The 12,621-nt window shown below is 39.7% G+C and overlaps 1 protein-coding gene across 1 annotated transcript; it reads right to left on the reverse strand.

Annotated features, from left to right (window-relative positions):
* Positions 1-160: 160 nt before the first annotated feature.
* hivep2b (HIVEP zinc finger 2b) lies at positions 161-12,262 on the reverse strand. Its single transcript, XM_051133767.1, is given in 9 exon segments — positions 161-2,452; positions 4,359-4,994; positions 4,996-5,063; positions 5,155-5,250; positions 5,320-5,495; positions 5,579-5,721; positions 5,835-9,999; positions 10,120-10,211; positions 12,085-12,262. Coding segments are annotated over 7 exon segments (5,448 nt in total). The 5' UTR covers positions 9,729-9,999; positions 10,120-10,211; positions 12,085-12,262; the 3' UTR covers positions 161-2,017.
* Between the last annotated feature and the right edge of the window lie 359 nt (positions 12,263-12,621).

Below are 12,621 nucleotides of genomic sequence, written 5' to 3' on the forward strand. Positions count from 1 at the left end.
TATAGAATTTGTAATTAAGAAATACAAAAGTATATGGTAATGAAGTACAAAAATAATCTAGATTTTTAGATTTTTAAAAACAGAGATGAAAGTATATTTACTTATTGCTCTGGTTTGTTTATTATTATTATTAATAATAATAATATGCATATTTCATTTTGAGGTAAGAACACTGTCAACAAGTTTTTATAATAGAACTTTAATTTCAGTTTTTTTTTTTTCTAAAGGACATCTTGTAATCAGAGTAAAACAAAAACAAACAATTAAATAAGAAGAAATCAGCTGCCTTTATGGGCAAAACAAAAGAAATATTCATGAACTTCTTTAAATGATGACCACGTACCAGTCCGTAAGATAAATAACAGTTGTAATTTCTAAAATGCCATAAATTCAACCTAGATACCTCAAAATCTTTAATATGTAATACTGTAAACATGACATGAAAGTTCCTTCAGTATAAACTTCGTTTAACATCACCATCTCAGCATTTTTAAATACTCAGACTATTAATATAAATACCATAAACTGCTCGCTACTTCATATGATATCCGTATGTTTAATATGAGATAGCACTTATACCTTCTTTAAAGACATTTAAAATGACTTAGGCTAAAAATTCATACATTCAAACAGTCAGACAAGTTCACCAGACAAGACCCCTTCATCTGATGGCGAGAAAAACCTGAAAAAGCAACTATCCCTTCAAATATACAATTCATTTTTGTTTACTTCAACACAAGCCACTCTTCAAAAGTAATTACAGTACATGATAGCGATTATGTTTGTGTGTGTGTGTTTGTGTAAATATGTACGTGCGTATATGCATGTATGAGCACGTACACATAAATGTGCACATATAATTGACTTAACAGTGACTGGAATGTTGTGCCATATGATTAATTCAATGAAAAATCATTTAAAAGAGCTTCAATATCGATGACACGGCATTCAGTCTATCAGCTCGCTAGAAAGTGCTTCGAATAGTCATCTTAATGCACGATACTTACCGCTTTTTATATAATAATACGATGTCATATGCAGATCTAGGCTATATTAAAAATGCCTTGTAATGACATTTCGTTGCTTAAGTGCAGAAAAATCTACAGATTAAATAAGGAAACGAGGTATGATACATTTAGAAAAATACTATACGGTGGAGAAGGTTTAAACTGTTTAAAGAATCAACACTTTTGGGTTCGTAATCTCGAACGCACATAATGCAGTTAAGATATAAAGGTGCCAGCAAAGATATACAACAGCATACAAGGCAATGTCAGAGCACAGCTTAATGCAAACTTTAACGTATGTAGTAAATGCAATCTCAAAAAGCAACCACGGTACCTCATATTAGTTCAACTTAATGACCACCACTATTGTTAAGTGCATAAACAGGGTACATCGAATGACTTTCTCTCTTCGAGGGATATGCAAACATCTTCTTAAAAGGCACAAGCAAAAGTCAAAGACGATTGGGACGTAATGATGCACTTCCAGTCCTGTGAAACTCAGAACTAGAGTTATCATGAATTACTAATAGAATTTTTTTGCATGTATTGTTGCAAATATGCAGCTTGTACATGTTTATAGTTGTAATTGATATGGCAGGAGAATATGGCATGTGCATTGAACATAAATGCAAGATGTTGTGCATATTCTGCGTATTACGTTTCTGCCTCTAAGGGCAAAAAAAACACTAAGCGAGTTTGATTTTGTGCATCTTTGCCTTCCGAAATGTGTCAGACTGCAAGGGGGCGCTATGGGTCAACTACTGAGCAAGTTAGTTAAAGTTTGTTAAACTTGGCATGTTTACAGCAGCTACCTGAATAATAACACATCCGGGTTAATGGCACAGAAATTTAAAGGTACTCTATCGCCCCCTTGAGTACAGAAGTCTGCTACCGCCAGTGCAACACAAGAACCCACGTAATGCATGTTAAACGCAACCATAGAATACTTGCATAAAATATGTTTCTGGTTTGAGCTTGAATTTTATAGCGATTATATAGTGCTTACAAAGTCAGCTTTTAGGCGGTTTGTCAGCGGCATCTTCAGATGTGATTCTGAGAGATGCGATAGCTTTTGCACAGATGTAGACGCTCTCCTCCTTCTTATCGTCTTTGCTAGGAAGGCCGGTGGAAGAGGTTGCTATTCCTCCACTGTAGGCCATTCCAGGATCTAGGACAGGGGCTGAGGTCCGGCCAGAACTGGCCGTTTCTAATGTGTTCCCCTGTGGATTTGACGGGAGCGAATTTCTCTCCCCAGCAGCACCAGATGTCGACATTGTGGGCATCCGTAACCCCCCAATAGGGATCATCGGGACAGGCGTTGGCACCTGTCCTTGAGAGTGCAAAGGCAAATGGCTGAAGATGTCTGGCTGCAAGGATGTGGACAGATCTTGACTGCTGCATAGGCCGACAGGAACATACAGATTCTGAGGAGTATCCCCTTGATCCTGAAAAAACAAGAATGTTGTTCATGATGTTGACCAAAATTGGCTGTATAGCAATATTTTACCAAAAAACACTGGCCTTTTATTCTTCATGCATGTACAAAGAAAGTTTATAATGACCATGGCTGTCAAAAAGGACCAAAAACACAATAAAATGATAGAAATTGATGTCAAAAGGTTATGAATACGTTATGAATTACATTATACGTCGACACCAATAGCCTTGTGGTCAGCGCGTCGACATATAGCGCAACCGTGCTCACAGGGACCTGAGTTTGATTCCCGTCACAAGGTCCTTTGCCTTCTGCTCTCTACACTTGTTTCTCCAAAATACCACGACATTTTAGTGCCATGTAAAAAAAATCTAAGATTACGAGATTAAAGTCATACTAGTTTGAAAATACGAGAATAAAATAGAAATTATGAGAATAAAGTCTAAATGTTACAAGAATAAAGTCGAAATGTTACGAGAATAAAGTCAAAATTATGAGAATAAAATCGAAATTATGAGAATAAAGCAGAAATATTATGAGAATAAAGTCGAAATTACAAAAATAAAGTCAAAGTGCTTCAAGAATAAAGTCAAAATGTTTTAAAAAATGAAGTCAAAATAAATTTGAGAATAAAGTCAAAATTACAAGATTAAAGTTATAATATTTTGAGAGTATATTCTATCATATTGCGCATGCAAATGGCCCGGATTGGGAGCACCGGGAGATATTACAAAGTCTCAGCTTTCAGTTTTATAGCAAAATACAAGCAATATGTCTATTACAGTAATGTGTTTTCACGCTCTAATGTGGTGTGACAGATTGCTGTATTTGGTTTAATTTAGTTTAAGCGGCATGTGAATCCGTCATACTGTTATTTTACTTTAATGTTTACTATACTGTTTATTTTATTTTATTTTTTTGATGTTCCTTCACATTTATATTGTGCTATAAACTTGAAATAAAGAGGAAAAACACATTTATAATTTGTATTTCGTGATAAAACTGAGAATTTGAAAGCTGAGCTGTGTTATATTAAAAGCAACAAAGCACAGAATTATTGTGATTACTGGGTTGGTGGCTGACAGGCTACAAATAATGAATGGAAGACATAAAATTTATTTTTCCTATAATTTACTGTATTATACTGTAAATAAAACAGCAATTGCTATAAAACTGACAGATTTTGAAAGCTGAGACTTTGTTTTACATTAAAAGTACCAAAAGCACAAAGCTTATTGCTATTATTGGGTATCTGGCGCACTACAAATAGGCCTAATGAATGCAATCAAAACGTGAAGTATTATTTCCAATATACTGTCCCTGCGAGTATAACACATGGTTTGATTTTTGCTAAAAATCCCACATATATTCAAATAAATTCCAGTGGCCTCGCAACTTTTCCTAGTGCACCCAATCCTAGCAATTTGCATGTGCTGGCTATGCTCTCAAAATATTAGGCTATAACTTTACGACTTTATTCTCGAAACATTTTGACTTTATTCCCAAAACATTTCGAATTTATTTTTGTAATTTTTACTTTTTCGCGATTTCAAATTTATTCTCGAAACATTTCAACTTTGTTCTCAAAACATTTCAACTTTGTTCTCGAAACATTTCAACTTTATTCCCAAAACATTTTGACTTCTTTCTGAAAACATTTCGACTTTATTCTTAAAATATTTTGACTTTATTTTCAAAATTTTGATTTTATTAATAGAATTTTGACTTTAATCTTTATTCTCAAAATACTACGACTTCAAATGTTTTTTTACATGGCACTAAAACGCTGTCGTACCAAAAGCAATGCGTAAATGCAATATGCCTTCCTGTAGCTCAATCAGTAGTGCAGAGCGTTAAATGCCAAGGTAATGGGTTCAATTCCCAAGGAAAGCATAGATGTAATTCTGAAAGCATACCATTCCTGTGTCTGAGCGCACTCCGATGATTGGTCGAAGGGGAGAAGCTTGAAATCTCACACTCCTTCCAGGATCCATGAGGGTCCTGTGCTGATAAGACCCCCTCCGTGGGGACACGGCCCTGAGCACGCCTTTCTGTCGACCCAGTGGTGACTGCGCTCGTTGCCCCGACGGGTCCGAACCTGTAGGTCTTACGGGTGACAGCTGCCGGATGGGTGAAAAATCCCCTCTGATGCTCAGATCTCTTCTTGGGGAAACGCCCCTTAAAGGAGATGAATCACGGCTTGACAACAGGTGACAACGTGGTGAAAGATCTCCCCTCGGGGACATGTACCTCTGGCGAGGTGAATCCCAACAAGGCGACAGCAGCTGAGGTGGGCAAGGCTCAGAGGAACTGCTTGACTGTTCAAAAGTCAGATCATCATCAATACTCAGAGAAGAAACTCCAAGCTGTTCCTTCGGTCGATTGCGGCTTGGGTCAAAGTGTTTAGGGAGACAGCCAGACAGACATGGCTTGTAGAGTGCATAGGACTGAGGACTTGTGCTTCTGGACAGCGTTCTTGGTGTAGAATCACCATCACATTCATCATCTTCATCATCATCTGGTTCATCCTCGTCAACGCCATCGGAATCTTCCTGCATCTGAGAACTGATGTTTAATGGTTGTTTCCACTGGCATGATGCCTAAGGACTTCTGCGTGTCATCTACACAGGCAGAAAGAGCAGAAAATGAAATGAATGCATTCTTCCAATGTTGGAATTAGTTAGGATGTCAAGTTACATTTAAGGACCTTACCAGCATCCTCTGTATTGTCCATGGCTGTAGGTGAGACTCCAAGTTCAAGGCATTTTTTCATGTGAGCTTTTGACTTCATATGCTTGGTGAGATTCCCTAAAAAACACAGGGGTCATTTTTCTATCCCAAGCATTTGCAATCATGCTTGAATGCGTTAAAACCAACCTTTAGTTTTGAAGGCAAAGTTGCAGCACTTGCAGATGTAGGGTCTCACATCTGTGTGAGTTCGTATGTGTTTCTTGAGCATGCTTGGTTTCTTACAACGAATACCACACTCTTCACATATATACTTTCCCCGACCACGACCCCTCACATACACATAATCCTCATTGGACTTATACCTGATTATACATATAAATTTTCATTAGGCTGCGATACCACAGTCACTTAAGAACATCAGCATTATCAAAGTACACATTCATACCCTCCTTCAAAAATCTTCACACGGACTGGTTCTGCTTGCCGTATGGTGGACGCAACATCCTCTCGTAAAGATTTGCACCTTTGGCTAATGTCTCTTAGCCTCACGTCCTGTTTTGTATCTTCCTCTCTGTAGTCCAGTGTTACCTGCAACAATGCAACAGATCTTATGAAACAGATGGCTAAATAACAATGGCATCAACGTACAGGTAAATATAGCACAGCAGCAAGAAGAAAATCAGCAAAAACCAACAACATACTTGTTCTTGCTTCGGTCTCCAAGGGGTCGAGGTCACTAGTAGTCCAGGTTGATACATGCTAGCGATTGAATAAACAGCATTCTGCCTCCTCTGTTTGGATCGGAGAAGAGCAAGAACCATCCCAGTGCTAAGATCGGGTGGGTTAGGGTTATGACATCTCACAAACCACGAGGCATACTCTGAGAAATTTACAGCTGTTTGGGTGCTATTTGGCTTAGTGGAGTTGAGATAGCACCAGCTCACACAAGTAGTAGTGTGAAGACCTGGAAACTTGGAGAACAGTAAAGCACCAGTGATTGCCGAGGGCACTGCACCTATACCAGAACCAGGACGATTGCTAGCCATCATGTGTTCAGGTGTTGGTTTTTGCTCCATCATAGCAGCATCTTGAGGAATTCTGACTGAAGGTTGTAACTCTGGATTGCTGTAAAAGTCTCGGCTGAGCTCATCCATATCTACCTCCTCAGTGGGCTCGCATGGGCTTCCTGATTTGAAAGCTTTCTTGGGACTTTCTTTTTCACCTTCAAGATTTCCTAACTCCACAGCACTAAGCTCTTCAACAATCTGGCCATAAATGTTCTCATCTTTGACTCGCTTTTGTTGCTTTGCTTCGATGAAAAGTTCAATGCTACTTGCAGGTGAGAGCATGCGCTTGTTTGCTCCACCACTGGGGGCTTCTGTAGTTGAGATGGTTTTGGATGTTAATGATAGAGGTATGCCTGTGTTTAGCTTTGCTGGTGATGCCTGTGGGCTGCGGAGTAGTCGCCTAGGGTGCCCTGACACTGGAGATGGTTCACAACCTATGTTACTTTGTGGCATGACTATGGCAAGACTTTGACAGGAGGATGATTTGTGTTCTGTGTATGAGATAGGATTCTGTGTTTGAGAATCCAGAATGTGAGATATACTAGTGTACGTTACGTTCCCGTAAGATGGTACTTGCATCTGAATTCTAACAGGAACTAGCAAACCAGACGTACTTTGACTGGCTAATGCTTGCTGAGCTTGTGAAAGCACTGCTATCGTTGACAAAACATTGCCTAAACCCTGGGAACAGTCTTCTTGGGGTTTTCTTAAGCTAATATAAGACTCAGCTACCTTGGATTCTTCAGGTTCCTTCTTTATAAAAAGCATTACGCTATCCATGTCATAAACATTGCAGATGTTGGGTTTAGCATACTGAGATGAGGCTTGCCCTTGGCTATGTTGTTTATGTTGGTAGTACCTCATTTTCTCAATGGATCCCTCGGATGTAAACGGTTTGCTTGGTGAGCTCGTTCTCTTGCTAATTTCATCTGAGACTGTGCCGCCTTGCATCTCAGGTTCACCACTTAGTGATGCCTGCCTAACCAAGAAGGCCCTTCTACGCTCTTTAACCTCCTCTTGCCTAGATGTAGGTGAAGGGGAAAGACTACCATAATCGAAAGACTTGCTTCGAAATTCTGGAACTTCTGAGGGGAAGTTATAAGGTGCCTGCTCTGAAGCAGAACGTCTCATCTCTCGGTGATGACTTCGTGGTACAGATAAGAACTCCAACGGCTTATTAAACTCATCTGGGTTGGTTTGAGACACAGGGTTAATAGTCTCGTCTCTGTCGAGGGACTGGGAAAAGCTTGAGCTGTGAGACAAATTGCTATCTTGACTCGGGCTTCTGGAGAGACTTGTGCAAGCGGATTCAAAACTCGATTCTCCAGAGGAACATTCCATCTCTGCTAATCTCAAGCGTTTCTTTTTGGGCGGCAGCTTTTCCATTGGAAACTGTGATAGGGTCTCGCTCCTCTGTGGCCATTGGAACTCTTCAGTGTGCTTTTCCCTTTGCTTGACCCCTGCTTCCAGAACTTTTTCTGGCCTGTCAGGCTCCACGGTTACTCTAATCTCTGGAACTTGGATACTAGGCTGAGGTGTTGGCTGCTTAGTCATGTGAAGTTTCTGGTGTAGAAAACCACTGCATCCCCATTGCCAGTCTGCTCCCTCCAGTCTTTGACCCTCCATGCTATGCTCCATGAATCTGCCAATTTTGTCTAAGGGATGTGATCTAACATCACTCGACTTCTCTGAAGAGTTCAGACGGTTTAATGAATTTGTGTGCTGAATGACAGAGATAACATTGCTACCAGCCCTTCTCTCAGTGTCACAAAAGGCAGCATCTAAAGTAATTGGCTTTGTCTCAGTGTCCTCGGAGTGTCCAGAAGGCTTGTCTTGCACATGAAAGTCATCTTCCTCCAAGATATTTTTGTCTTTTCTTCGTTTCCTTGTGGAAGTTTCTGATAAATGGCTTGGAAAGACGGAACACGACTCAATATCTTGATAGTTTTCGGCACTCAATTTGGAATCATCTACACTGTGAATTTTCAAGTCTGATTTTAGACTACAAGCCAGATGAGCGTAGCAGTCTGATTCAGCATGTCCTTCGTTAGCGGAGTGCTCAAACGCAGCTTGCCGCATGAGTCTCCTCATACCCATTGCGCCCCGGTAGGTGACATCAGCACCCGTCATTCTCTCATCAAATGAGTTACTGCTTCTTAGCCCTTGAGGTGCATTCAAATTCGAATTAGATGAGGTTGGAAGAGAATTGCTGCGCAAGAATACACTACTCTCTGAAGCCGTCTCCAGAAGGTCAGAGCTAGGGATTTGACGTTCTTGATAATCTTCCTCTTGGAAGGACTCCGAATCAATTTTTATTGATCGGATTAGGTCTTTTTTGCTTCTGTGAATGGAGGAGTCAGTATCACCAGGCATTATGCCTTTGTTCAGTGTAATCATGAAGCTAGATGTGGCTTCATTTATGTCCGTCATGCAGGTCTGTACAGTGATTGATTGCTTTGGCCTGGTTGTTGGCCTATAACATTTCCCAAACATAATTTCTTGATACGATTTGGCACTTGCACTCGACTGACTGAACTGTTGCTCGGCACTCTCAGAACGTGAGAAGTATCCGGAATCAGTGCTGCCTTTACTGTATGAACTGGGCAGAGAAAGAGACTGATCAGAGTCTTGACTTTTCTTCTCCGAAAGCCGAAGTGCCAGTCTTTGCTTGATGGTGGAGAACTCAACCATTTGGTCCACCTGAGCAATAGCAGCAGGTGCCGTCATTTCCCGGAATTGCCATAAAGATACTTTCCCTGATGACCCCGTTTGCTTTTTGAGTGAAGATAAAGTGGCTTCCTTTTTTGCCAACATACTCCCTTTTTCTTGCACAAAACCCTCTGTTTCTTTGATATGGCTTGTTGTATCCAAGGACAAGTCTTCCACAACTTCTTCATCGGTGTCACTGCTCTGCTCAGCATCCGAATGCATCTCACCTTCTGCCACCGCCAGCTCCTCATCCATATGCTTGCTGTCTTGTTCTGAAAATGAAACCAATCCTGCTTTTACCGCATGGGTGTGAGATTTTCTGTGTTTGTACAGGTTGCTCTTAGTTTTAAATGAGAAACCACAAGGAATACACGGATATGGTCGTTCGCCAGTGTGAGAACGTATGTGCTTCTTTAGTACGCTGGGTTTGGCACAAGCTCTCCCACAGTACTGGCATACATACTTCCCAGTCTTCACTGACTTTTGCTCCTTTTTGAGAAGGCCCTCTGACAGCAGCTCATATTCCGATTGAAGATAGCGTTTGTTTGGGAGAGGAACGTTCTTCCTCCTGAGCTGGATGTGACACTGTTCTCTAGGTTTTGAGGTAAGAATATTTCCTGAAGCAAGGACCTGTGACTCCATACCAGGAGATGGACTTACAGCTGGGGTCTGGGGTTGCTCCGCAAGTCTTATTTTGTCCTCTGAGCCAGAGGATTGGCCTCTTTGGGTCATCTCGGATGGCAAGTGTTTTTCGTCATCTTTGAAACTGATAATCTGTTTGGAACGTTCCGCTTCACCTGAGGTTTTAGCAGCCTCCATTATAAGGATTGCTATCTACAGTTGCTACATTGCCCTTGGTTTTGTCACAATGAACATCGTCTTGCTTGCTTGAAAGTTCGTTTGCGTGGAGTGTTAATCCTTCAGTGCTTTAAACAGTTCCCTGTGATTGTACAGCAGTCAGTCCAACAGCATCATTTTCAAAATGATGAAGTAATCATTTCCATATGTTCAAGAGCATGTTTAGTCAAGTTGTTTAAAAATGGTCTCCATCTCTATATACATTTAAGCCTGGGCACCACATCCAAATGGTCTGCTAACAGAAAAAAAACACATGTTGTCAGTAAACAAATTCAAAATGTTTTAATAAAATGCTGAGACAAGTATTTAAGTACAAAAGCCATCTTCAAGCCAAAACAGCCTATAAACTCACCATGCCCTGAGTAGAGTGTTTCTGAAGGCAGTCTGCCAGCACCATCTCTTTGTCTTTCTGAGGTCTGTGATTGATGTGAAGGTCGTCTCAAACTGTAAGGTCAGGAATTCCTCCATTAGAGAATTAACCAAACTATAAGTACAACAAGTACACAGCAGTGCAAGCATAATGGAGAGGGGGAACAAAGCAATTTATCTCTGTAACACCATCAATCATTCTGCACTCTAATCTCTATTTGGAATGTTGTTTTTGCTTTTCAAGGAAAACTTTTGCATTTAAAATAAAAACATTTTAAAAATTCAAATATACCAAGGCACAAACCACGAAATTTGAATAAAGATCGATTGAATAACAGAAGCTACCTTTTAAAAGTTTGAGGTCAGTAAACTGTTTTAAAAGCAATTAATACTTTTACTCAACAAGGATGCATTGAATTGATTAAAACAATGACACTAAGACATTTACAATTTTGCAAATATGTTACATTTCAAATACTTGAAACTTTCTATTCATCTAAGAATCCTGAAAAAAATGTATAATGATTTCCGCAAAAATATTAAGCAGTACAACCGTTTCTAACATTGATAATAATAAAAAAATGTTTCTTGAGCACCAAATTGCCATATTACAATGATTTCTGAAGGATCATATTAGAAAAAAAAAAACAGTTTTGACATGATTGGAATTAATTTTGTTTTAAAATATATTAAAATAGAACTGTTATTTTAAATTATAATAATATTTCACAGTATTACTGTTTCACTGTATTTCTGATTAAATAAAAGCAAACTTGGTGAGCATTAAAGACTTCCTTCATTCAAACATTAAAATTACTGTATTATTGAATGTAAAGATGCAAGCAAGTGTTCAAGATTGAGAATATTGTAAAAGATTAAGAATCTGCCAGTGAAAAACCTCATCATCCAAACATGTTAGGTACCGTGTAAAGAGTCTTAAGTCTAGTGAATGAAACTGTTATGCAACACAAGAAATGTATGACCAAAAGATAGTAACGTTTCAATTTTATTGGTTAAGTAAGTCAACAGGTATTGCCACAATATGAACAGAATATCAAATAATGACAACTTACACCACCTCTGCCCACTCTCTGTGCAAATATAATTACCATCTGCATACATCAGAGTTTGTATAATGAGGTTACATAAGGTTATCTGGTTCAAACCTCTTAACTGGGACATTCAAACTCTGCAAGCAATCAGAGAAGAAATATCAATCTCCGCCAAGCTATAAAATCTAAAACCGAACCTTGACATGGTCTACAATGAAGTCAAACGTTTCCCACGGGTCGAGTTAGTATCTAAACAGCCTGTCTGTCTGGTGATAGCGAACAGAGGAGAGAGTTGATGATGGAATGACAAAACACAGCGATCAGATGTGCTTTTTTTTTTCAAGGTCAATCTCAATCCTGCGTTGTCCTCAACACATTGGAGGAAAAATATGGTGGATAAACCTGCCAGAGGCTAAATGCACCTTTAAAAACTGGGCTGATAAGTTAAATGTGTCAATGGTGTTTGGTATTCAGACACGAGGCAATAATCTCATCAGATCTGTCCAAGTAACATGATGCGATTTCATCATTTACAAACAACATCGAAAGTATCCAAGTTTGACCTTCGATCATCCTTTGGATGCATTTGCGTTAACGCATCTACAACAACAACCGGCGCAACATGTCAAAGCCAGAGGCGGGAAAATATAACCAGACTCGAGAGAATGTCATTACGTCATATATCAGCCCCCCTTGGCATCACTACCCAGCGGGATGCCTGGCATCTCATGACATACAGCTGTGTTGCATCTCATAACTACAGCAAGAACAAAATATCCATAGAAGAGCTCATTGTGCTTCAAAAATCAGAGCAGTCAAGGACTGACTTTGACCAGTCACCTGCTTTTGAGTCTCGCTAAGACGTACAACACAGTGACTGCCATCAATCTACAAACCTGGTGTCCAAATTCAGCCTCCAGTCAAATGCAGATGTTCTCATAATTCCTGCTTCCCGTATCGCTGTACATCACCTTCAAAAAAAAAGACAAATGTGCCAGGAATAAGTCTCAACAGTCATCCATGTCTTGCTCAATGAGAGTACATTAGAAGAGCTACAGATGTAAGCGAGTCACCACAGAAAATACCTCACTGAGACGCGTATCCAGGAACAAAAATAGAAAAGGGGCCCTGTGCAGGGTTATGCAACGGCCCACATTCGAGGCCACTTTTGCATCGGCGCAAGGAGAAGTGAATGGCCAGGCTGCTTGTGGGAAGGGACTGAAATCAGGAAGGAAATAAAAGATTCAAGCTGTGTATAGTACAACTAGGACTGAAAGTCCTGATAGTTAACATATTAGTAATGTAGCTCATGAGTGTGATAAATTACCAGCAGCATCTTGAAATAAGAACTAACATTTAAATACATGTTACTGGCTTTATTTGACAAGATTTAATGATGCACATTAGTCCAAAACAACATTTGCATTGATATA

Source organism: Labeo rohita, chromosome 17, assembly GCF_022985175.1.
Source record: "Labeo rohita strain BAU-BD-2019 chromosome 17, IGBB_LRoh.1.0, whole genome shotgun sequence".
NCBI classification, from domain to species: domain Eukaryota; kingdom Metazoa; phylum Chordata; class Actinopteri; order Cypriniformes; family Cyprinidae; genus Labeo; species Labeo rohita.